Genomic DNA, 25,917 nt, shown 5'->3' with positions numbered 1-25,917 from the left:
AGACTCATTATCCCAGGGCATCCATGTCCTGGATGTCTGAGCATTAAATCAGAGGCAATCTTTAGTGCAAGTCACAAATTCAGTGGCACTGAGATGCATCAACCCTGCTACCATTGGTCTCCCACCAGGCCCTAATCACCCCTGATGGCAATGCTTTCATTAACTGACTATAGCCAATCTCCATGGAGTTTAAAAATAGGAAAAATTAATTATTATTTAGTTTAAAAAAAACAGGAAAAATAATTGAGTTGGTTCCTATTAGTAAACCCAAGTTTACAAAACAGCCACACAGCCAGCAATGGCCAGTCAAGAGCAAGGAGGGTGGAGAAAGGATTGGACAAATCAACCTTAGACCCACTGCCATGTCTCTGCCTTGTTTGTGCAATGTCATTCAAAGATAATGTCTTTGATTTAGAAAGCTTTTGAGTCAGACCTCTGTAGGCTGAAAGTACCACTGTGGGCTTGCCCTGCATCCTTCCCCAGGGTTCACTGTTGGCAGTTATCAGAAACACAGCAATAGGTGTGTGAACCCTTGTCTTATGTTCTATTTCAAAAGCTGAGGAAGGAATTTCTCTTACTTCTGCTGCCCCCGTATTTAGAAAAACATTAGTGAAAAATGTCCAGTGAAAAATCAGTGAAACCAGTGAAAAAACAGCAATGTGGGTAGAAAGCAGTGTGGGTAGAAAATAGTGTGGGCACAAAACAGTGTGGGCACAAGCACAGCACTGGGAACAGCAGCAGGGATCAGCCGAAGGGAAGGACAGAGCAGGGAGGGAAGATGTGGCAGAGGGGAAAAAGGAGAAAGATTATTATCTGGAGCTCATGCTCTGCCCCAGATGTGTCCAGCTCTGTGGGTGTGGTTATGACAGATTCATAGAACAGGAAAAATCTAGAGGAGTCCCTTCAATATGCCAGGGACATAGTCCCTGCAGCACCCAGCCCTCTGACTGGGGTTGGGTTAGGCACCATCTACACATCAGCTTAGTTATACAGGCAGCACGGTACAGGTCTCCAAGGACGGGATTAATCTCTCCTGATTTTAGGTGTCTATAGCATGACTGCCAAGGGGGATCTAGGCAGTAAAACCACTGCAGTTGAAGGATGTATTCATATAACCAAACACAGGCATCTGCTTCAGCATGAGTCGTTAAATAGAATAGTATTTACTGGCATTCCCAAAATATCTAAAAACCTTTAACAGGGTTCAAAGCTTTGATGTGCTAAGCACTGCATAACCGTATAATAAAAAGACACTCCCTATCCCTGGAGGAGTAAGACCCATGTGCTGTCACCACCCCTTTTCTCTGACTCCTTTTTTCCCCAGCCATTTCCAGGAGTGTCTCAGCATCATCCATGTCACTAAAGGGCTTGTGCTGGAATGCAGTAACATGATTTTGGGAAGCATTTGTGTTAAAACAGGGTTGCCTCAGAACAGGACACATACTGTTGTTTGCAAACCTTCTGACATTGTAAGGCCAAGTTTGTACCATAACATTTCAGATTTTCTTTTAGGTGATCTTAGGTTGTTTGAACATGTCTCAAGAACTTCAGCAGAGAGTTTAAACAGAATGAGGTTACAAAGAAAAATATTAGAAATATTCCCCAAGTATTTGAGGAAACTTTTGTATATATACAAGAACAAGAACAGTTGGAGGAAAATGGGAAAGAAACATATTTATAGACCTCCTTTGTAACTCAGTAACAACAGGTTCAGAGCAATCTGTTAAAGAAAGTAGAAATATATTTAAAATATTTTTTACTTTTTCTAAACACCAGGCTTGAATTCAGGTGTGCATCAAGTACCCAGCTATCTTCAAGAGCTCTGTGTTCAGTCTTTAAAATAAAGTCAGCTTGTCTTTTTAATTCACATAGAAGACTCAAAATACACAAGGGTTTCTTTGGAGTTGCAAATGAAATCTTCAAAGAAAGCCCAGGAGGCTTATTAAAGTTTGAGCTGGGAAAAGGGAAAAATATAAAAAAGAAACCCAAGCGTGGTCACAAGAATCAGTATTGGCTGCTAGGGATGTGACGCTGTGAGATGGCCCGAGAGGATAAAATATCTGGAAAGAACAGAAAAGAACAAAGCAAAAATAACTGTATTTAAAGGAGCTTGTTTGACTAAGAGCTTCTCAAATACCTGTAAAAATTCATAGATACTTACAAAATCCCTTAAGTGAGCCAGCTGTATAACTATCCAGAGAGTATATTATTTTTTATTTGGCTAAAAGTACCTGGAAAATATATGTTCTTGAACAGTTTGCTTTCTGTAAAATGGAGGATGCACCTTTGAGAATTGTGGAATCAAAGGAAAACATGGAAACGAAGTCAGAAATAGGAAAATATATCAACAATTTTATCAGAGAAAAACAAACCAAACTGTTACTTTCAGTGCTGCATTTTATCACTCCATAAGCTGTATTATAGCCAAATGAAAGCAGCCAAGAAGGGAATCAGGTCAATTCGAGACATGATTTATTTTGAACCTCCTCTGTAATGTGTTTAACATAAGCACATTTCACTGTACCACTAAGAATAGTCCTATAGAAACTGAGAGAAATTTAAAGCATGTGTGCATGTTTGCACCAGGTGAAAGTGATCTAGTACAAACCTTTTCTTCATTTCTGCAACATTAAGTGACATTTAGACTTCTTCTTTGCCTCCGGGGACAGTCCTAGTGACCAATGAATAGGTGTTTAAATCATTAGCACTGAGGAGAAAAACTTGTCAAAAAGATGGACTTCATGGAGGAAAAGGCAGTTCAGACTGTTGGTTGTGGCTCTCAGTAAGAAAACGACCATGAAAGTTGAGTCAATACTAGTACTGACACCGTTTCTCTTGCTTTAAAAGATTTAAGAAGATTTTGCATGCTGCAAAATGTTTGAGTGTTCACATCTGAGCACCATGCCCAAATGAAAGTGCTGCTATTCACAGCACAGCTAGCATTTGTACATAGAAATGCAGGGCTCGTCTTCACTGCAGATTTAAATTAACTCTGTTGTAATTGAATGTTGCCTTTACATTAAGTCCTGCTGACACACAGTAACCTCACTCAAGTATGATGTAGAACAGATACAGGATAGAAGTAGATTAGTGCTGCCAGTGCTCACACACCTTCCCACAAATTTCAGGTGTCCAAAAAGCATGACATCCTGCCAGAATTCACAGTAAAATGGTTTAGAGAACAATCTCCTATATCTTTTCTGCTAATTACAACCCAGACCAAAATTATCCCTATAGTTGTCTGCCCCAGTAATCCATCAGAAGCTCCCCTTTCTCTTCTCTATTATAGCAGGAGCAACTGAAGTAAAAATATTTTTTTTCCCCCAGAACTGTGGTTTCATGCACATTAATAGGGATTTACACACTGCCAAATCTCTCTGCAAGCACAAATTTAATCTTGATCATGTGTGGGCACATGATTGCACTTCTGTCAAATCAGACAGGGCACATGATGAAGTTTTCAGTGTCTTTTTCTATTAACATGAACTTTATGTCAGCCCGGGAGGGTGGATGACATCTGATCTCTCATAAAGCCAGCCAGTATAAAGTTAACCCCTCACATTACTCTGAACAGATTCTAGAGGGCTGAAGGAGTATATGGGAGGTCAATACTCTGCACGAGGCTGTGCTGTTCTGGATGCCATTAGGAGATTACGAAAAGCAAATGGACTGAATGAGCCCTCGAAGGCCTCACAGCAGCACACAATCCCAGATGTCAGCTTATGCTGGCAATTTTAAAATGGATTTGCACTTGGCATCCTTGTTCGAGTCATGTCCTGCCAGCCTATGGGGCCAATAAGAAAGATGCTGTGTTATCCTTCACTGCTTTACCTCACACGAGATTACCTCAAAGTGAAATAATTCAAAAAAATAGATCTAAAATAACTCTGCTTGTACACTGTAAAAGTTCCACTATAATGCACAAGACACACAGGGCATATTTGCTTCCCTGATCAAGAAGAGACGCTCAGAGCTGTCTCCCGGCCCTCCCTTACAGACTGCTACCACCTCGTGGACATTCTTGTTCCACTTCTTGGCAGCAGTAACCGAAATTTTTAAAAGTCAGTTCTGTTTTCCTCTGTTCTCTTATCTGTTCACTAGAAAAAAGTGGATCTTAGGGAAAGAAGTAGCAAACCCAAAGAACTTCAGGTGTACTGTGACACTGTAGAAAGAATTACATGAAAGAAAACGTGTCAAAAACCTCCTTCATAAAGTTTACACATGGATCTCAAAATAGCACCTATCACTCTATTTTGCAAAACGAAATAAAACTTTTAAGGAAAGATAGCCTAGATGTTTTAAAAACAAATTAATAATTTGTGAAGAAAGATTTCTCTAATATCAAACAAAGCTTTAGTGCACTCATCCTGAATTCCTGCCATTCTTGATTCACTCAGAAACAAATTAAGACTGAGACAGTGAGACAATTTACAATATAAAGCTTAAAGAAAACATCTTAAATCAAGTTGCTACCAAGACAAACATTTTTTTCCTAAGAAAGAATATAGCAATACATAACTTCTCACCAGAAGTACCCAAAGATTCCTGGAGATCCCAGACTAAAGTTTAGGCTGTGAAGTTTCCCCTGCAAATTCCAGTACGCGACAGTGATGCCCAGTGGACAGGACAGATTTATAATGCATTGGCAGTTTTTTCACTCCAATTTCTGGGCAAAGTCAATCCTGCCTCCTATCCCTGCCTCTCCTGTTAACCAGTCTAAAGGAAGGCTGACTCTTAGCAAAACATCGCACTAACACAACACGATTGAGAAGATGATTTTTAATTACTACAACGATAGAAATATAAATAGATAATTGAAATAAGAGCACATGACTGATTTTGTTTTGTGATTAAATTACAGAAATTATTGTTTATACAAGGGAAGCAAATCTGATCATTCAACTGGCATTTTGGGAAAAGAAAAAAGTAATTCTGGAAATAACAGGATATTAATCAGCTAATATTACTTTTCATCCTACAAAACAGAATAGTTTTAAGGACAGTTTCAGATATTTTTCCCCACTGTTTGCTCATATTACAAGGGTTTTCTTGTGGTACACTGTAGTAATATAGTTACAATAAATGCTCAATTTTCTCTTGTCGTAAGTAGGGAAACAATAAGGTTCAAATTTCTTTTCTCAAAGACATAATTTATTTCAAATATTTTAATAGCATGGCACAGATGTTCCACACCTGTGTGCATCTCAGGACCACCTTCACTACAGAGAGAAACATATACATTGCTTTCCAAAGTTGAAGATGCAGAGTCTGACTCTAGAGGGGGTTGTATACATGGAATGTGATGATGAGAGGGACGAAGAAACTTTCCTATGTGTATTAAGAACCAGTGTTCTCTCATTTCACGTACAAACTGATAGGACCATAACATATATAGCTGATATAGAAGCCATGGCATTCATCTTGTGGCAGTAAACAGCAAAACTCCCATGACTGTTTAGTCCTAGAGACTGTCTGTGGAGCTAGTAGGTGTTTTGTGATTATACAGATCAAGAGTACATAGTAACGTCACTACTGTAAGAAGTGGGTTTAAATTCTCCCTCTTCTGCTCAGTAAAAGATCACACTTACCAACCACAGTCCCTTCTGTGACCATATGTCCCCTTTGCTTTGGGCACGGTTCAGAGGGCTGGGCAGTCATGCCTGCCCGTAATTCACAGAAATCCTGGGGATAGATATTCACACACAACCAACTTGGACTCCTCTGTTAGCCAAGGAGCTCAGCACCGGTGCCTCTGTAACCAGTGGAGGAAAAGCAGGTCTTCCAAAGAGCAAACCCGAGCAGATCCAAAACTTCATGTTCTGGATTGTTCTTCAGGAGTACCTTCAAGAACAAGAGGAAGCTGACGGAGTCCAGTCAGTGTGTTTAGGTAACTGTGATCTCCAACACCACAGTTATTCCTGAACTCCTGTGTGAATTGACCTTTCTGTTGGGTCTTCACTGCATAACCCACCAGACTTTCCTGCTTGTGCCTCCTCAAACATCTGAAGAGCACCCTGTCTCAACTGTACACAGGGGTGAGTACTATCCAGGCATAGAACGACGATGGAGTACATTACTATGGAGATTTGAACTAATTCTTCTGCAGGGCATAAAATAAACCTAAACAGAAGCAACTCTTCTCTCTGAAAATAAACAAAAGCAAGCTGTCCTCCTGTGGACTTTCAATTTCATTTTAGTATTTAAATTTAGTTTTTTTAGGATGAAGACCCCCCCCAACTCACTTGTGAGAGACAACAGTGAGCAGTGTACTGTTCTTACACATTAAGACCCTTTCAATTATTCCCCTACATTTATCCTATAAAATCACAGGGTGGAAGAAAGGGGAGGAGGGAAAATATTAGTGCTCACATTACTGTCAAACTCTAAACAAAACTGGAGGTAGGTCTAGTCACACTTAATGGTTCTTGGTCTCAGTGACTAGTTATCTCCAGAGTCATTGTACACTACAACAGGTTTGGAGATAATACAGATATAGCAAACTCTTGACAAAGAAGTTTTTATCTAGGAGAAGGTGGGAACAGGCTGATAAATCTTGCTGTGAGCTGTAGGTAGATGAAGGACTTGCTTTGCTTTCCTTTATGAATCTAATTCAAAGCCTAATGAAATCAATATGCTTTCCTATGTTATTTTAAAGCACTTGGGAATAAATTATTTTCCTATAGATAGGGATGAAAATTAGTTACATAGTTATGCATCTCTCTCATCATCCATAAGTTCTGCCTGTACTGTTACTTATCCCAGAAGTCCAGCTCAGCTCAAGCCATTGTTCTCAATGAATAACAATATGAACCAGCTTAAAATGAGTTTGTTGTGAAAATATGAGAGGGGAATTATAACAGCCAGAAGAGAAAGTGAAAAAGATGAGAGCTGTATGACTGCAACATCAACACTGAAATCTGTGTTGGGAGAATATTTTGTTATCCTATTTGCTATAGTGTTTTTGCCAAAATTTATAAACAAAACCTGGCCAGATTGGATCAGTGCTTAATTACAGGCTTCTTCATCTGGCAAGAATTAATTGGACAGAGTTGAAGGAACTTAGTTGCTTTATTCCACTGTCACTGGTTGAGTATGAGAGTTATTTATTCTTTCCTGTGTTTGCTAAGTTTATCCAGTTGCCTTGGATGAACTCGGAACTTCTGGCAGTTGTTGATTTTGGTCTTGAAATACTTCTACACTGATAAGAAAGCATAATAACAGTTTTGCAATCCTAGCATAACTACTTGTGGCCACTGAATTTTCAGAAACACAAAACTGAAAGGGAGCTGGCACCCTTTTTGAGGCCAACACAGTTAGTAAAAGCTTGTAATACACTGAAAAGCACTGGTTCTCATTGACATTACGTTTATCTAGAAATTAGCTACTTCTGCAGTATGGGCATATTACCTGTCATAAGTAGGTTGCTACATTTGGTAACCAAGAAAACTGGTAATTGCTGTGTGTCTAGAAAGGAACCTCTGTCCTTTGCAACTGGACATGCTAATTTATTGGAAGGGATAAGATGTGGAGGAACACTCAGAATCCCAGCTCCCTGCCTTTTTGTAAACATAGATGAATAGGGAAGCCTCCTTTTGAGCCTCATTTTTAGCAATTCTTGGGATAGAAAATATCAAGCTGCAGTAGAATATGGGTGCTTGCTTAGCTCTGAAGGTGTTCTATAGGTGATAATCACACACACAAACTCAGCACCTTTTCTTAAGCACCTTCTTTTAAAGTGTAGAGCAGAGAATGTTTTTAGAAATTCAAGTTGTTATTAAAAGTCCTAATCAAGACATCAGTTGCATTATTGATAGGCTCAGTGGGAGTAGGCATCTTTTCCTGGCAGCTACACAGACTTTGATTTATAGCAGTGTAAATCAGATTTGCACCTGATTCACTGTGTTGTGCTTTTCCATGGCAGCACACACTGTTTAACACTATATCATACTACAGTGCTAACCAGCAAGACACTGTTTGTCTGCTCTCTGCCTACCAACATTGAATTTGCATACTAGCCGACCCACACACTGACCTTTGCACAAGCAGACACACAGTGGCACTGCTTACAAGTGAGCAATGCACAGGCAATGCATCGCTTCACTGTTGTCAGCTTTACCAAGTATAACAGCCTATCTAAATATGGCTTGTGGCCATTGTTGTACTCAGAAGTTAATGCAAAGACACAGCATAAGCAATGGCTGGTGAAGGACTGGAAATTAATCAAGCATTAGAAAAACAATGGGAGGCAAAGCGGACATCATTATTTCTCACTTTGGATGTTCCAGTTTCCTCATGACCAAGACACCTGCTACTTTGCCCACTATTATCCTTACCCCTACTCCAATCTGTAGGAGTATCTGGGGGCCATCTCTAAAGATCCAGTGAAGTCCAAGTTCTTCAAGATTCACATCTTATGCCATTCACTGGCAGGAAACACCATCATCATCATCACCACCACCACCATCCCCCTCCAAAAGGGACAAGGAAGGCTGTGATACTGACAGTGAGGGTGCATCCAGGAGAAATAGAGTTCCTGGATAATGAAGAGCTTCATGGATTTCATTCTTGGTAAGCAAAGCTCAACTCCTGTGGGACAATTTTATCTTCAAAGTGGTACAAATGTTGAATCCAGATGGTGTGATTGTGGGAAATCACCACTGCTTTTAACAGGCCATGACTTGAATTGCAAATATAGATCTGTTGTAGGAAGAATGTTACCCTTCCATCTGCTGTACCCAAAACATGATAAAAAGATAACCTCATTTTCTTTCCCTTTGAAACAGTTGATTTTCCTTTCCACTATATGTTTTTAGTTTGATGTCTCTATGTCCCTTATTATTTTGATATTGTTTACATCTTTGCACTGCATCCAAGCGCTTCTGACTGCTTTGTTTAGATTTAGTTGCATTTCAGAGTGGGTTATTTGCAGGTTTTCCTTTAATATACTTTCTCCTTTCTGGTAATAAATTATATCTTCAAAGTAAAAAGAGTTTTCATCAAAATGTTTTCAGCATATTTCTCCCCATATCCTCTGCAAAAAAATCTAGTTATCAAATTCCTTATTTCTTTCATTTGCTTCTTTTCTGGCATACAACTACTTTCCAGAATGAGGTTAGGTTCAGAATAGATCCCAGATGTCCATTTGACAGCAAAGATTGCCAAATTTACTTGTTTTGATATAAATGGTTTTGACTTCCTATGCAGACTTCCAATCACAAAGACATTGATACGATGGATATAAAACTAAACCTTCAGGTATTAAATTAAACCTTCAGCAAGTAAACTAAATCTCTCTAGTTTAACTTCTACAATAAATTGATACAAACAAAACTCTTGTGCAGAAAGTCAGTGTCAGAAATAGTACATTTAATGTTTTTCATCTAGGTACAGCTTGTTTTAAATAAGGTTTGTGTTCCTTCACGTGACTGGTTTGGCCTATAGATCCCTAGCTTACAGGGGTTGATGCTTCAGGCTGCAGACAACACACACATTTGAAAAGACATGAAAGAACACACATGTGAAAGATTTGGAGTGCATAGGACAGCATTTCCATAATGCTCTCATAAACTACTGTGTAAACAACAAGCAGGTAAAGATCCCCCTACGCCTTTTCTCCTGCCTCAGTTAGTCCAGCTGTGAATAACAGAGTAGTCTATAGGTCTATAGCAATGATAAATTTGATAATGACTTTCTTTAACCAATTAACTAAATTTGCAGTGTTTCTTATTATTAGCTGTGCCTGAAGGAACACAAGAAGGTAGTGAAACAGCAAGCCAGGGTGAACTCCAAGGTCCTAAATTTTGATGTGTTAGACTGGATTACCAAGTAACTTAGAATTATTTAGATATGCCACAATTTATTTTATGTTCTCCTTATCTCATAAAGAGTGTCAAAGGAAAAGTTATAAATGTTACTAAAATTAGACTTTTACTACTCACACTTCTTAATTTAACATTTCTTAATTTAACACTACTTAAAAGATTCCACACAAATCTTATAGCCAAACCTTAATAGTCAGTTCACTGGAAGCAGAGCTCTGTATCTACTCCAGGTGGCCTTCCTGAAGAGAAATGAAACTGCATTGATACAGACCTTGGTCTAGTGCATCACTTAAATCAATATGCTTTTTTTGCAGCCTTACATTTTGCAGAGTAATCTAGGCCCCATATAAGGTGTATTATTTGGCTTTGTGGAAACATTTTTCATTAACCTTGGAAGACACTAGCACGATTCCATTTAGCCAAAGCAGTTAAGTTCAGGGGAACTGATCGAAGAGCAAGAATCTGTACACTGACTAAACAACACACCTATTAAACACGATCAGCTCCTCCTGTGCAGGCTGTTACTGTGCAGGTGATTTTAGAGAGGTGGGCATTATGCATTATGAAGAGCTGTGGCCCTAACATGGTCATTTATTGGGGAATAAAACTTTTGTACATTTCTTTTTTTGGGGAAACTTTATTATGTTGGATCTATCTCATCAAACTTAAGGTGCCCAGAGTATAGAAATCAAGATCTGAGCTTAAAAACTGATGCTGAACTGCAAAGAAATAAAAAAGAGACATGTGGATAGATTTATATTAGATACTAAGAAAAAATTCTTCACCATGGGTGTAATGAGCCACTGGAACAGATTGCCTGAAGAAGTTGTCGCTGTTCCATCCCTGGAAGTGCTCAAGGCAGGCTGGATGGGACTTGGAGCAACCTGATCTAGTGGAAAGTGTCCCTGACCATGGCAGGGGAGTTGGAATTAAATGATCTTTAAGGTCCCTTCTAACCCAGACTATTCTATGATTTTATGATGGCTCTATCATCTTGATGTATCAAAAGAGAATTAGGAGATGGCTTACTTGTTGCACACCAGCTAAAACCAGGTACTGAGGTATGCAATGACTTTTCCTTGTTGTTTATATCTCTGTCCTGAATGACACTGGGAAAGACTCACTAGAGTTTAAAAAACTCTATTTTGAAGAACTGTAGGATTAAGTCAGTCAGAATAGTAACTAACAAATCAATAGCGATACAGTCAAATGAACAGTACACAGCAGTAGTAGTACATTTTCCCTGTAGCTTAACCTGGATTGTCCAGAAAGTAGTGGTTTTGTTCCAAAGAAGGTGGCTTTCCACCTCTCAGGTTCTGCAGTACAGCTGAGTAAACAGACATAGGCTCAGGATAAGGAGGGCATCAGCTTTAAGCATGAGAAGTATCATGCCCGTGTACTCTGATGTCAGTCATGCTTTGCAACATTCAGTTCAGAGTGTTCAGGAGTTGTGTGCTCCTCTCATACATGCAAGAAAGTCATCACACTGGCACTAAGTGCCCATTGCCTACATCTAAGTTCACAGGCACAGGCACATGTAGCTTCAGATTTAACAAAGTGATTTCACTGGAGGGCAATAAGATATTTTATTTTCCTTAAACCTTTATTTACTTGTTTTGCTTGTTTTGCTGAAAAAGAAAAGGGAGTTGTAACATGTTTTTTCTCCTTGTTTACTTGTTTATTTTTTTGGTGCCTGTGATTGACATAATATTACTCAAGAGGTTTTCTGTAAATATGCAAAGCAAAATCTTGTGAGTAAATGTGTGGGGAAGGGTGCTGAATAGTGCTCTGGGAGATGTAGTTTCCCAAGTACTCTATCACACGTGCAGTGAAGTGCCTTGGTTGTTAAGGTCACATGGTGTGACGTGTTACTATTCGAACCCATATACAAGCTGTTGTCCCATTTGAATAAACAGATTTGGTTGTTGGAACCCCAACCAGCCGGATTGTATGGGTTTATTTATTATATTAATAACGCCATATAAATGACTTTTAGAAAGCTTGTGGATGAATTTTAGCCAACAATAATAGTTCCTGTAAATTGTTGCTTCCTGTTTGTGACATAAATACTGCAAAAAAACAACAGTAAAATGGGAAACTAATACCCGGACTGTGTCCTAAGAGTGTGTCCAGCTGAAGTGACCCCTGTAATGCTTTGGAAAACATGCAGATGGGCATATCTGATGACTGGGCTGATTGAAAAATTGAATTATTTGGAGTTTTAGATCTCGTTTCAGAGGTGGTAGTTTGAAACATGCTGTAGTCAGATAAGCTCTGGTGAGTGCACTTGTGGTGAGGAAAGCTGCCAGATAACATGGGAGATACGGAATCCTGTTGGATAACTGATTTGAGGGGATTTCAAATTGGAAGGGTGTAACACTGTTTAAGGTAAGAGAAGTCCAGACAAACACAGAAGACCACCAAAGAAAGTTAGGGTATTGTTTCTCACAGAAAGTTAGGGATTGTTTCTCATCCATTTAGTTTAGTCTTTAAAATGGTAATATACGTAAAAGAAGCATTCAAGAACAAAGAAAGGCAGGGATGCCTTTCTAGAACCACATTAAAAGAATCATATATAAGCCACACAAGAGCCTTTGTTAAAGCTTAATTACTCTAGGATAGATATTAAGTAATGGACTATCATATCCCTCATACCAACAGACATTTCACATGATGTGATGAGCCATTTTACAACCACTTTCTATCCTCCCTTTTCTCCTCCTGCCACATTCTCTGTTGTATATTCCTTCCACTTATATCCCTCTGATTTTCAGTCCCTGCCGTGACCTGGTTTAACAGAATAAATCAAACCCATCAAAAAGAATGAGATGGTTTTCTGCTGGGTTAATGAGTTAAATCAGATCACACAAGATTTTTTTTTTTTTTGAGCATCAGAGCCAGTTTAAGGAATGGAGTAAAACACTAGCTATGAGTCATAATCAGTACAAGAAGCTTCTTACTTCTCTTCCTCTCATGACTATGGGCACTTTCTCATGTGGATCTACTTCAGTGACTAATTAAGTTTATTAGATCAAAAGACTTACCAAAATTTCTGTTACTGTTCTTGACGAAAGTTCTTAGAGACATTTGAAAAAAGTGAATAGCAAGGAATATCACAGCTACAGCAGAATTTTTGACAGAAACGCATGCTGGAGCTGTACGTAGCCCTCAACAGCATTTTGCTGCTGTTCAGCCTAGAAAACTATATGGCCTTAAGATGTAAAACAGAAGCATTGTTATGGTGACCTAGAGAAAACTGTCATTTGGAAAGAAGACACATTGATATTTTTATGGGTAATATTCTTTTTATGTATATAAACATTATAATGCTGACTGCTTTATTAATGCTTTTATTGGTTCAACAGCTATACCAGTGTTTCTCAAGCTTTTTGCGCTTTCTGCCAATCCTTCTTTTTAGAAGCCCCAACACTGGAAAAACAGAGCAGTGGCAATTAATGCTACTGAGAAAGCATGGATGTCCAGGTTCCCAGACTAAAAATAAACAAGTCATATTGAGTAGGAAGTGAGGTCCCTTGTCAATATGATATGTTTGTATCCAGGTTCATAAGTATTTGCTGAACAGAACAGCATAAGGAATTCAATATTGAGCAGCTTGCTTATATTTACTCCTTCTGGCATTGTGATTATGATGTTTACTTGCAAATGTTGGGGTTTTTTTTGTTTTGTAACTATGATATGCCCTCATGAATTAAAATGGCTACATTTCTGAAAAAGAAACAAAAAACCCTAAAATATCAGGAGAACATTTTCACATTTCCTTAGCATCACTAAGGAGAAAAGTAATAAAATCAAAAATACTTGTATTTTTCATCCCAGGATGAAGTTTACTAAAGGGTCATTGTCAGAATATAAGATGTAATATTTTTTAAAAACTTCTCCATTATTGCTATTCAGCATTTTATATAACTATTTAGACAATGTGAGTCTTGTTGGAGTTGACAAACACTTAAAGATCATAGATAAAAATAATGTAGTCTAATGTTATGTTCCTACATTCATTAAAAATAATTTAATTTAGATATTTTTTATAATGCTGAGAACCTAGCAGCTTGCAAAATGAACACAAGTTGCTAAGTCTTCTGAGCTTTTGAAAATCAGTCTGAATACTGAATGCTGAGGTTGCCCTCTGCGCATGGGGGAAAAAAAAAAGACCAGCCCCTTACATGTTAACTCTTTTTCACACTAGTTATTGAACTCTTACCAAGCTTCCCCTGTCCTGGTGAACACTACTTGAACAACCCATAAAGGAGCTGACTGATAATACCTTTTGGTGACCTGCAGTCACTTTGGCACTTGAGGAGATGTGGTCTTTACCTGCCATCAGTGCTGGGACTGTGCCTGTCACACCAGCCAAGGCGCTGGAGAGAACCAGGTCTGGAGAAAAAAGACACAGGAGCCACCCACAGTACAGAGGGAGAGATGAAATTAAAAGGGAGTCCCTCTTTGCCAGCCTCTAAGTCTGGGCACAAATCATTACAACTGTAATTGGCTTCTGTGCGACAGGAGGTGCAGTTAAGCACAGTTTAAGTTTGGTACAGTTGAGTACGTTGCAGTGTTATGATGGGTAAGGGCTTGCCTGCCAAAAAGGAGATTAATAAAGAATGTTTTTTAAATGTTTTTGCAGTCTTGGCACTTTCTTCCCCAGCTGCAGCTGTTTGTTCCTAGTTATTGTGAATCATACCCAAGGGGAAAAACATAACAGATCACATTCTTCTAGGCTTTCCTGGAATTGACATTGCTTAGAGGAAGTTAAAAAAAAAATAAATAAATGTCCTGGCTCTTAATATTTTTTTTCTGTGTTTTAGATCCAGACTGGAGTATTATCCAACATAATAATATGTGGGATAAGGTGAGAAAATAAAGGTCAAGACAGGCCAGGTGGCACAGACACTTCAAAACAGACAGTTACTAGTTTAGAATGGTTGGATATCTTAAAATCACAATATTGTCTCAGTGCCAGTGCATAGCTCACTGCTAGCACATTTCCTTCTAGTTTCTGGTGCTCTGGCAATGAACAATGAAGGCTGTACACTCCTATGGGTGCAAGGTCCCCACTTATTGTCGATGTTTACTTTCCTAAGTACCCACCTACTGATAGCACCAAATGTTCTGTGTCTTGCTGAGCATGCACTTGGCTGTTGTTGGTTCACAGAGCAAAGCAGATTTAGCAAGCCAGTTAGACTGCAGCGGAGCCTGCCCCAAAGACCTTATGAAATAATACATAATAATTTATTTGCACTACATGATTTCAAGGACTTCTGCTTTGCACCGTACAGCTTAGACTTTGCTACACGAACTTGAAAATTGTAGGTTTTCACCTGATAAAAAAGAAAAGAAATATTTTTGGTGACTGTTTTTACTTCTGTAATGGTAAAGTAACCCTCTGCTGCATCTGTGATAGTACTTCTGACTGACTCAGAGGGGGTAATGGTATAGTAAGCGTATGACATTGGCACTTACAGCGTTGTGGTTCTTTGTAGCTTGAAATACAGAAAATTACTTTTTTTTTTCTCATATGATTCTTAAGAAATGCTTCAGACTACAGTAGCAGGAAGTTTACCTCTAAGGATTTTCTATTCCATGTGGTCATATTTATGTATATCTTGTCATGAATTTCTGTGGAGATACAGTATTTTCTGGACTGACCTCTGCATCTTTTAGCTCTGAGAGTCCCACCCCCAATGCTAAAGGCATTTATGAAAAGTCATCTGTGCAACAGGAGGCAGGAAATGTGTGTGCCATGATATGATCCTGTCCAAAAGAAAAAATTTTCATTCATCCAGCTTTAATCTGTTCTCCAGAAGATGAGGAAAAAATGGTTAAAATGTCTTCAAGACTGCAGAGAAGACTTTCAATATCTAAATGGTTTCTCAGTTATTGTTCTATTCAAAATACAAAAAAGACTAGGGTTTAGTTCTGTGTGGAGGGTTTCTTGGTCTAGTTACATCATGGTACTGAAATACATAAGACAGATGGTAGCAGTACATTAGCAGTGCTGGAAAACTCCCATGTGTTCAGCAGAAGCTGATATGCTGTGTCAGATACCAGAACTGTTTTCATGGAGCTTCTCATGGAGCTGAAACACTAGAGGTCCTGAAGCTTGTTGACCTCTTTGTGAACAGCCCATGGAACAGAGCGTAGAAAATCTCAGCCTAATGGCAAAGAATATCTCTGACCCTGCACTATCCTTCTGCAATTAATAGGGGAAAGGCTCTAGCCATAGGTTCATTGCTTTTCATATGTATCAGCATGCCATAAAGGGATGTATGGTCTGACTCTGTGAAATGTTGGAATTAACCTTTTCAGAGGGAGGTTAATAGAATGTCTTATCACCAGAGCAATAAAACCAAGTCCTATGCCTATGACTGAAGTTTCCACATTTTAGCACTAGAATTTGTATCTTGCTGTGGCTCCCCTTTAGTAAAGAAACCAAAGCCATACACTTTTTTTTAGTATATAGTAACACTGTAATAGTTGATATGGATTTGTTCTTTCCTCTTTTTTGGCTCGTGTCATGATTGTAGCACAAAGAGCAACTCAAAAAAGGAAGAAAGAAAAATGAAGGAGAGGTTTCCCTCAAGAAACACAAGACCCAAGAAAACCAGAACAGCAAGCAAAGATGTAAATTTTGGAAAGAGAAAATCTTGCCAGTCACAAGGCACACTGCAATTCTCCCTTCTGCTACTGCCTGAGTCAAGGAACAGACAACATGCCACAAAGCATCAGGGTATAGTTTGGAGCCCCAGTTCTTCAGCCAATGAAGGTACATGAAAGTGTAATGTGTCTGATTTGCTTAAATAGTTCCCAAGACTTTGGTTATGGATTATGACTCTACCAGCAAGGGAGCAGATACTAGCAGAAATCAAAATTATTCTTGCTTCTTTTTTTTTTTTTTAAATAAATAGTTTGCACACCTTGGCTAATGTACACATGAAGCTTCTCTGACCACTACTAAACCAGCTTAGTAGTTAGTAGAAAGTCTCTCCCAAATATAAAGTATCATTTGTCTTGAACAATACATGCTGATTTAGTGAGGCAGACTCCACTTCCAGAAAGAGCTCTGATTTTCAGGAAACAATTCCAGGAAGAAACAATCACGCAGGAATTTGGTGGAAGCTGGCTCCTGGAAAGTGCTTTCCTTTCCCACCCACAGACAACAGGACCTAGCAGCCCAAACACTCCATCCAGCCTCTCCTACCTCCAGGCACACACAGGTAGAAAGCCCTGCTTGCTTTCTCCTCTCCCATTCTTTCTCCACGTTGATGATCATTGCCCTGCTTACCCCACCCCACACCCATCATACTTATCTTCCCCAACTGCTCCATCAATGAATTCTGACAGTGCTGTGGTACTGGGGTCGTTGCTGGGACAGTCAGTCACTTCTACAGAAGTGTCCAAACAAAACAAACTCATCTAAGCCCTCGTGGACACACAAGTTACTACAGTAGCAGTAGTGACACTCATGGTGAACTTAGCCAGGTCAGTTATTACTGCCGGTTAGCACAGCCAGGAGAAGGAGATGCAAACCTGGCCCCGGCTCTCATTGTGGTGGCTGGGCTTGGCTTGTTTTCTTCCTCATATCTGGACGAGTCATATCAGGGAGGAGCACATTGAGGAGCCCTCAAAATCGAAACAGAAAGCAAAGAGCACATGACACAACAGGGGCTGGCTGTGTCACAGCCCAGTCAGCTCAGGACCTGGCAGCACACGGACCTGGCAGCACACAGACCAGCTCGGCTCCCCAGGGCACCTCAGCCCTCTCCAGTGTCTCAGCTCCGCACCCAGTCAGATGGGCAGCCGGTAAGTATCCTCCACCAAGTCTCCACCTTTTTAACGCCACTGGCTTTGGAGGGAACTCCCAGGAGAAGAAGTGGTGTGCAAATGTCTTGGAGGGAGCAGGTCCTTCCCCAGCTGTAGGACTCTTTAAGGGCAGTTCCTCTACAGTCTGTTGCATTTGCCGCTGGCTGATTTTTGTTTGCTGGCAATCCTTAGCTTGCAAGTGGCCTTTCTTCACCTGTGGTTTCTCTGCAGATAATCCTGCCTGAGGGGAAAGAGGGTTCCGGGAAGCCGAGGGGCTGGGGGGGCGGGGGGGGTGTGTGCAGGTATCGTGAAGAAAAAGTGCCAAGTTCAAAGCTGCCTTCCTTTCCCACCGCTCTCACATGGCATTTCTCCCTGCAGCAGCCAGGGAGAGGGGATGCAGGAAAGTCAAGTCTTCTGGGGGGCTCTTCGGTGAAAGAGAACCTGCCCATCCCCTCATCCCTTTGCATTCAGCCCCACTGCAATGGCAACCGATGGCTCCACAGAGATGTGTGACCCTGCACAGAGGCCAGATCCTGTGCCAGAGCTGCATGCATTCCTGCCACCTTTGCCCAGGCATTCTGCCAGCAGCTTGTTGGAGGAAGCACAGCCCCAGCCTGGGAAGCTGCTCACCTGCCTACCAGCAGCAGAGGAAAGGGCTGTGCAGTCTCAACAGCACAGAGGGTGCCACATCTCCCACAAAGACATCCCAGGGAGCTCCTGAGCCATGCAATGGAGCCTCTCTCTGCCGGGGAGACTGAGGCACAGAGCTCTCCTGTGGTGAAACCCAGTGTTTCCAGCAATGCCTGTCCAGAAAGAAGGAGGCTGAATCCAGGCTGGGGCTTGCTGTGCCATGCTTTGATTCCTCTTTCTTGCACCTTTGAGGAAGAGCCACAGAGTCTCCTGTCCAAAGGCATAGGCACCTCCTTAGAGATGGCAGGGCTGCAGATGTTTGGGAAAAACCCCAGCTGTACCCTGGGTGACAGCTCTTTCCTGTTTGTTCCTTGCTTCTCAGCCAGGCTGCCACCGAGGATGAGCTGCAGAGCTCACAAATGCCGTGCTTGCGGCTGCACTGGTGGCAGGGTGCTAGGTCTCAGCCTTCACTGCCAAATGATACATCGCCTCCAGGCCAGCCATGTGTTCTCTATCCAGCTGGCACAAGGCACCCTCTCCAGGCATGTTTCTGGCCCTGTCACAGTCACACCTAGGGACAGGGATTTACCTGCTGGGCTGGCTGGAGAGGCAGCAGGAAGATGAGGGGCAAAGGTGCCTGAAATTTGACAATGAACAGAGTGGCATCACTGGGAAAAGAAAATATGTCTTTATAGACATGAGCCTCAAAGCAAAAAAGAGGGCAGAGATACCATGGGGTTTCCCCAGGCCCTCATAGATGCAGAGATCACCCAGCAGCCCAGGGTCTCTGAGGTGGCTGTCCTCTACCTGTGCCATATATATCCAGAAACCTGCTAGGAATTTAACTCTCTGTCCCCTCTCTAGTAAATATGTGCAAGTAGGACAATTCTAATAGCTTTTATGTTTTATGGATGCTGGGGGAGTAAACATGAGATGATTGAACAAAAAGCCTGTATTTTTACAAGCTTGCCTTCCTAAGGAAGTCAGTCTAAAGAAATATGACAGCAGGTATTGGTGAGTGGGCAAGGCCAGGAGCTGGCTGGGCTGTACTGGTCCCAGCTCTGAGGTCTAACAGAAATCCCTGGGGAGCTGGTCAGCTAACCAAGAGTCCCTTCCAAGTGCAGCTTGTTCTGACAGCTGTGAGGCAGGACAGCAGGGAGAGCAGTGGGTGGTGTGAGCCCTTGTGGAACAGGGAGAGGAAAAGCAGAAATGCCTGGCTGCAGGAGACCGTGTGTAAGACAAACAAATCAAGAGGCAATATCAGGGACAAGACAAACCTCATGTGCCTGAGATCTCATTCTGCAGCACACTCTGTGCCCAAGCATGAATGTTTTCCTTGTTGCTTGTGTCTTCATTGTAGATTCAGAACAATGGGCAACCTCCATGTGACCTTCCAGTCTCTCCAGAAGCCTGTTGTGAAGAAGACCTCCAAGGGAAGCTACAAGAAGTGAGGGAAAGGTGATCAGGGGAAGTGGACAGGTTAGTGTCTGATGCTGTGACCCCCTTCCATGCTGTGTATGTGCTGCTCCTAGCCATGACTGTGTGGAGAAGAAGTTTAGGACAGTTTATCTCTGTGCTCATTAAACAGAGGTGCCCACTTCCAAGTATCGAGGGAGAGACAGGGAGTGGGAGGGGGATGCTGAAGGGTCTCTAGTCACCAGCACTGCAGCCAGGCACTGGGTACAAATTTAGTGGAGTCTCTCCTGCTGCTCTAAAAACTCAGAGCCTGGGCTGTACCAAATCCAAAAGCAGCTTTGGGTGATGGCCTAGAGTACATCCAGGACATCAGGCAATGGAGGGGGGACAGCGGGACCAATGTGAACTTTTTGAAGGAAAGTGGTGAATGATTCTCAGGAGATAATGCTTGTCAAAGGGGAGAAGAGTTATTTGCAAAGCCTCGAGCCAGAGGCTGAGCTTGAAGCCAAGATCTCCAAGCTCTTTGTCTTGCTTGTGCCTCTTTGCAGATCTGGGTGGTCTGTGCTGCGATGCCATATGGATCTGCAGCCAGTGATACCTCTTCCTGATGCCATTTCCCTGTTTTTCAGTGTGAAGCAGAAGCCTGCAAGAGGGCACTGAGGACAGTTCACATTTCTGGGAGAGGAGCAGTCTTGGGTTTGCCAAGCAGTCTGAGAGAGGAGCACAGAGGATGGCAATCACAGGTCTGTCTCAGTAGCACTCATATCCCTGGGCCTCAGAGGAGGGTGAGTGGCTGCAGGTTGATCCATGCCTCTCTGAGCTGGACAGCAGCCTGTCTGTGTAGGGCATTGGTCCTTAGGCAACCAGGACAGAGGAGCACCATGTCTGCCAGCCTCAGTGGTAGGAGCAGAGCTGCAGGCAATCAGTCCTGGTGTGCTCAGAAATCTATGGGCATGCAAGGACCTCAGGTGCAAGTGGAGCTCAGGTGCTGGAAAAGGGTGGCATCGATGGCACTGAGTGTCCCAGAGCTATAGGACGGGGCAGGGAGGCAAGGGGAGCCCTGCAGTTCAGATCCTGTCATACCTGCATTTTACTCAGTAGTCCAAAGATCACAAGGGATGTCCTTATCTGACCAAAACTGAAAGAAAATCATTTTCCCAGAATAGCTTTTAACTCCTCCTTCTTTTACTCAGTAGTCCAAAGATCACAAGGTTTGTCTTTGTCTGACCAAAACTGAAAGAAAAGCATTTTCCCAGAATAGCTCTAAACTCCCTTCTTATTAGATAGCAGTTTTGCTTCCCTCCCATCACTGTAGTTTGCTGACAAGTGCCTCTCTGTTCAATAGGAGATCATGGTGCAAGGGGAATGTGTGGGGCTGAGTCATACCATCCTCCCAGTGCTGGTCCACACACAGGACATCATTAAGCCACCTTTGCTGTGACAAAAAATGCACCTAATGCACCCCCTTGACCCAGTAACACATGCAGCACAGTCCTAGGCAGGACTGAGATGCTTCAGTTCTATTTGCAAGGGGAGTCCTAGACTCCAGTGACACAGGCTCAGAGCACATCTTGCGAAGGGTGCCATAACAGACAACAACTGAGGCATCCCCCCCTTTGTGTTTTGCAACAGGCATCCCCACAGCAGGCTTTTCCATGGCACCAAGAAAGCATACAGGCACCAGGATGGGTCTGCTGCAACAGAGGTGTACAGGGTACCTGCTCTATGTGCTGAGTCTCCTCGAGGCTGCTGGGACCTTGACCTTGATGGTCTACGCACTGCTGTGTGAAGCTGGAAACCTGGTTGACATCCCTGACAAACGCATTGGCTTCTACAACTTCTGCCTGTGGAATGAGACAGCTGGGGAGCTGCAGTGCCTGGACTATAAGCATCTACAGGTGATAGGCATCAGCCTACCAGAAATGGCGCTAGCCAGGGTTTGTGTGTATACCTGCCTGGTCTTCAGCATCTTCTACCCCCTTTTTGTTGTAAATGTGCAGTACACAGAGCAGAGAGAGGGGTGGAAGGTGATCCTCATCATACTCTTTATCCAGATGATAATCCTGTCTGGAGGCCTGGGTATGTTTCTTTTACAAACCTCACAGTGGATTCACCCCTCTGATTTCACTGGGGGCTTCCTGGCACTGCTTGGGACTCAGGCTCTGCTACTGCTTCAGATTCTCACTGCCACTATGTACCTCAGCTGGGCCAAGTACACACATAAGTGTCGAAGGCCTTTTACAGAGAAGGTCCTGCCCACTGAGATTTGACAGTGAAGATGCAAGAGCTAACATTAACCTGACTTAAATTAGTAATGCAAATGCAGCTTTAGTCACTGGCAAGAACTTGATCCTTAGTCCATAGGCTCATGTCCAGCCATGCTCTGGCATACTGCTGTGTGCAGCACTCCTGTGTCAAGATGGCAGCAGACACCAACAGCCACAGTGTACCACAGAAGCTTCCCAGGAACAACAGCGTGTAACACCCCTTAGTATGGGGCACAGCATCAAAGCAACAGCACTTCTGGCCCTGACCCAAAGGGCAGTGAAGAGATCAGAACCAGTATACAGTGGACATAGTCCTCTGTCCTAAGCTAATATGTAGCTTAAGTAGTACAGGCAAGCAGAGAAGGAAACAGGCTTCCTTTCTTGTTGTTGCCCAGAGAATCTGCTCCCTCTCCACCTCCTGGACTAACCAGGGATGCCTTCAAGGTAATTGTGACTTGAGGAGCTGTGGCTTTACACTGCCATCACAGCAGTAGCAGCCTCAAAGGTGCACTGAAAATACTCTCTTCAGCAGGAGCACCTGTACTTTACCAGCTATAGTATCTGGAGTCACTGCCTTAGTTCACTGGGGCAATGTGCCCCACATCCAACCCCAGAAGCAGCAGAGCACCTGGAGAGGCAGCCTAACAACTTGATGAACAGAGTTCCAGTGAGGAGGGTTTCCATGAGGAAGCAGAGGATTTTGGTGCAGAGTCCCAGGTTTGTCCCCACTGATATTATGGTGCTGAGCCCAGCACTCCAGCAACCTTTGAGACTCCAGAAGTGGTTCTGTGTGAGGGCAGCTCACCACAAAGCCAGCTCAGGACACACTACACAAGGGTGTGCTCAGGGAGCAGGGCCAGGGCTGCCAAAGGCTGGGGTGCAGTGCCCCAGGTAGGCCATCATAGCCAGAGCACTGGATGGAGTCTCCATGCCATGACAGTGCACAGCAGTGCTCTGTGCCATGTCTGTAACCTTGCACAAAGAAACACCTGCTTCGCCCCCATTCCCTTTGGGGACATGAGGGTATGTTTTCTTTCCTGTTTCAGCCTTGGTGGGGTTGTGGCTGGTGATGGTAGTTTGATTCTTCATTTCAATAAAGGCTCTCACATCTGGCCTCATGTGGTTTGTTCATTCCCCTTTTGGATTGGGAAGAGGATACTGAGGGGTATTCATCCCTTCCCATTGCCCCATGCACACTGCCATGGGGTCAGCCCCCTCAGGACAGTCCCAGCCCTGCCAATATGCTCCCACTCATGTCTTCCTCAGCTGTGGGAGGACTGATGGAGTCTGGGGGCAAATTTAGCATCAGGTCCAATGTGGACAGCCTGCCAACCCCCACTGCAGATGTCACAGAGGGACCACAAGGACAAGGGAGCCCACAAGGCTGAACCATGACTATTGCAGCTCTGCAGACCCAGCAAAGGCGTTTCAAGTCAGCAATTCCCTGCTCCCTTCCAGTCCCAACACTGACCCACCAAAGGGACACTCACAGAAACCAGAATGTCCTCTTTAATCTGTCCATGCTCTGAGATGCCGAACAGAAATGAACACATCCTAATCTGGAGCCAAATCCCACTGAACCCAGCATGGATTGGGTGAAGTGAGTGCCTCCTTCCTTTCCCCTCCCTGGCTTTCATGGGTATTCCACCAGCTCCACAGGGCACCAACACAGCAGATACACAGCCTGCCCCAGGCCCTCCTCCCACTGTCCTCAGCACCATGGGAAGGGACACTCGCCCCACTGTCCTCCCTACTCCTGGAGAGTCACAGAGGAGATGTCAGTTGAAAAAGATCTCCCTGACATATTTCAGAATGTCGTCTTCAGAGTTCTCCCTGCCTGTGCTCTGTGTCTCGGCACCAGCACTAGCATCAGGAGGCGATGGAAGCGCCGGACTGTGGTCGCTGCCTTCCCCCGCGTTGGTCTTGCTCCCAGGAGCCTCGTTTAGTGTTGGCTGAAGCTCTTGCTCCTCTCTGCTCCCAGACCGGGCCTTCTCTTCACTTTCCTCGCACTGTAGATTCTGACCAAAGGGAAAACAAACAAACCCGGCCGTGCGTGACTTCACCCCGGGAGCCCCCCAAGGAGCAGGGGGTGCAGCCCACCATCCCGCGGGACAGCCCTCGCCAGGTCCCAGGTCCGCGGTGGAACCTGGTTCTGCCCTGCAGCGCTCAGCAAGGGCTGCGCAGCTGGGATCGAGAGGAGGGACCGGGAAAACTGTGGTACACCCGGAAGGGCCCCCCGACCCGCCGCCGGGAGAGGGACCGCCCGCAGCCCTGCCGCCCGCCCGCGCTCCCTTACGGCAGGGCCAAGTCCCGGAGGTCCCGGCTCACCTCGGCCAGGACTGCCAAGGCCACCTCCACCAGCTCCGCCTCGTTCATGCAATACACCGCCGCCGCCCTGGGCCGCGCACAGGGGGGCGCTCAGCGCGGGCAGAGCCCGGGCTCGCCCCCCGGCCGCCGCTCCCCCGCCCCGGCGGCGCTACCTGCGCGCTGCCGCCGCCCGCCGCCGCCCGGCCCGGGGGGACGGGGACGCCGCCGCCCGCTCGGCCCCCGCCGCCCCCATCCAGGCCGGGAGCTGCCGCCGCCGCGCGCCCGCCGCCATCTCCCGCAAGGGAACACCGCGGGAGGGGCGGTGCCGGGGGGCAGCTTCCGCCCGTCGCTCCGACCCTGCTTCCTCGCTCCACCGGGAGCGCGGGGCACCGGGAAGGGCGGCTCTAAACCGCCGTACAACCCAAGTCACGACAGAGCCCCGTGCTTGGTCAGGCGGGGCGGGAGGCGACGTAGGCGGAGCAAGCCGGGCTGTGGGCCAGCTGCGGAGCAAACACCATGTTTGGAACACTTGCCAGCCACCCGGCCCCCTCGCTCGGCGCTGCCGGGGCGCCCTCCGCAGGCTGTGGCGCGCAGTGCTGCCCCTGCCGCGGGCGGGCCCTGCAGCGCGGCTGCGGCGGGGGGCTGCTGAGGGGAAGGAGGAGAGAGAGAGGAGCCCGGTCAAAGTATATAGAGTAAAAATCCCTTTAGGAATAAAGCATGTTTGAGGATTGTTCTAGCAAAACAAGATGTTCATTCCTTGAGGCTTCTGACACAGTATCAATGTTATGCTAATGCATCATTTTGCATAGCAGCCTTGGTCTGGAATATACCTTTAATATTTTATTTCCCTAGCAGTTTGGAGGGTTTTTTTAGTCCTACTTATGAAGCAAACCTGAAAGTGGTTTCTCTCCAGAATCTCAGCTGACCCTTTTTCAGTGTTGTTAGAAGGTAACACCTGGAAGAAGCTAACATCCCTGGAAGCGTTCAAAGCTGGGTTGGATGGGGCTTTGAGCAGCCTGGTCTAGTGGAAGATGTCCCTGCCCATGGCAGGGCAGCTGGAACTAGATGATCTTTAAGGTCCTTTCCAACCCAAACCATTCTATAATTCCGCAACTCTAAATTTTAAAACACCTGTGCAATGCAGTCAACCCTTGGGGCTTGGAATGCAGCCGCAATCTTTCTTAGCCTTTTGAGAGGCCAACAAAGGCCAAGAAAGGCTCCCACTTGAGAGCTCTCTAAACTCTCAGGTCCTCAGACCAACCATGGGAATTTCTGAAGCCAAAGTCAGCACTGGGGTTGAGGAGACATTACCTTGGACTGGCATGAAGAGAAGCTGCACCACGAGTATCGCATCCCACTGAGGTAGAAACCCTGTACTTAGATGTCAGTCTGCCTGGGGACTTGTGGGGGTTTTCAGATGAGACTGTAGTCAGCAAGAGCAAGTTATTCCACGGACAACAGGTACCCATAGCATGAACATGTCTGTAGTGAGGATTTCAGTACCCAGTAGTGTTGCCCTTTAGCAGCTGTCTATGAATATGACTACCCATATGGCTCATGAATGGTTGTTTGTTTTCCAGTAGAGTGTGTATGCTCTGCCAAGGAACAACATTACCATAAACTCCCAATACAGGCCAAGGACATAAGCAGCAGAA

General features: G+C 44.1%; 3 protein-coding genes across 3 annotated transcripts; 2 read left to right on the top strand and 1 right to left on the bottom strand.

Annotated features, from left to right (window-relative positions):
- Positions 1-2,796: 2,796 nt before the first annotated feature.
- AGBL3 (ATP/GTP binding protein like 3) lies at positions 2,797-16,613 on the top strand. The gene is given in 12 exon segments (XM_032688955.1): positions 2,797-2,817; positions 8,016-8,478; positions 8,481-8,526; positions 8,528-8,569; positions 8,571-8,659; positions 8,662-8,705; positions 8,707-8,748; positions 9,509-9,589; positions 9,746-9,825; positions 15,504-15,571; positions 15,574-15,700; positions 16,367-16,613. Coding segments are annotated over 12 exon segments (1,350 nt in total).
- An 856-nt stretch (positions 16,614-17,469) lies between these two features.
- On the top strand, positions 17,470-23,068 carry TMEM140 (transmembrane protein 140). The gene is made up of 4 exons (XM_032688281.1): positions 17,470-17,642; positions 19,633-19,751; positions 20,318-20,431; positions 21,321-23,068. Exons 3-4 carry the CDS (start codon positions 20,419-20,421, stop codon positions 21,956-21,958), a joined length of 651 nt encoding a protein of 216 aa, XP_032544172.1. The 5' UTR covers positions 17,470-17,642; positions 19,633-19,751; positions 20,318-20,418; the 3' UTR covers positions 21,959-23,068.
- A 378-nt stretch (positions 23,069-23,446) lies between these two features.
- CYREN (cell cycle regulator of NHEJ) lies at positions 23,447-24,603 on the bottom strand. Its single transcript, XM_032688282.1, has 3 exons — positions 24,436-24,603; positions 24,284-24,350; positions 23,447-23,973 (listed from the first exon to the last, which is right to left on the bottom strand). The coding sequence occupies exons 1-3, from the start codon at positions 24,552-24,554 to the stop codon at positions 23,734-23,736; spliced, it is 426 nt and encodes a 141-aa protein (XP_032544173.1). The 5' UTR covers positions 24,555-24,603; the 3' UTR covers positions 23,447-23,733.
- Positions 24,604-25,917: the final 1,314 nt, after the last annotated feature.

The sequence above is a fragment of the Chiroxiphia lanceolata genome, chromosome 5, assembly GCF_009829145.1.
Source record: "Chiroxiphia lanceolata isolate bChiLan1 chromosome 5, bChiLan1.pri, whole genome shotgun sequence".
Lineage (NCBI taxonomy): Eukaryota > Metazoa > Chordata > Aves > Passeriformes > Pipridae > Chiroxiphia > Chiroxiphia lanceolata.
This window is presented reverse-complemented; position numbering and strand designations above follow the sequence as displayed.

Excerpts from the sequence above, each read along its gene's own strand:
- CYREN (XM_032688282.1), bottom strand. The coding sequence starts at position 24,554 with ATGGCGGCGGGCGCGCGGCGGCGGCAGCTCCCGGCCTGGATGGGGGCG. Across the intron at positions 24,351-24,435 it reads CGGGCGGCGGCAGCGCGCAG|GGCGGCGGCGGTGTATTGCA; the intron begins GTAGCGCCGCCG and ends TGCGCGGCCCAG. Across the intron at positions 23,974-24,283 it reads CCTTGGCAGTCCTGGCCGAG|AATCTACAGTGCGAGGAAAG; the intron begins GTGAGCCGGGAC and ends CCCTTTGGTCAG.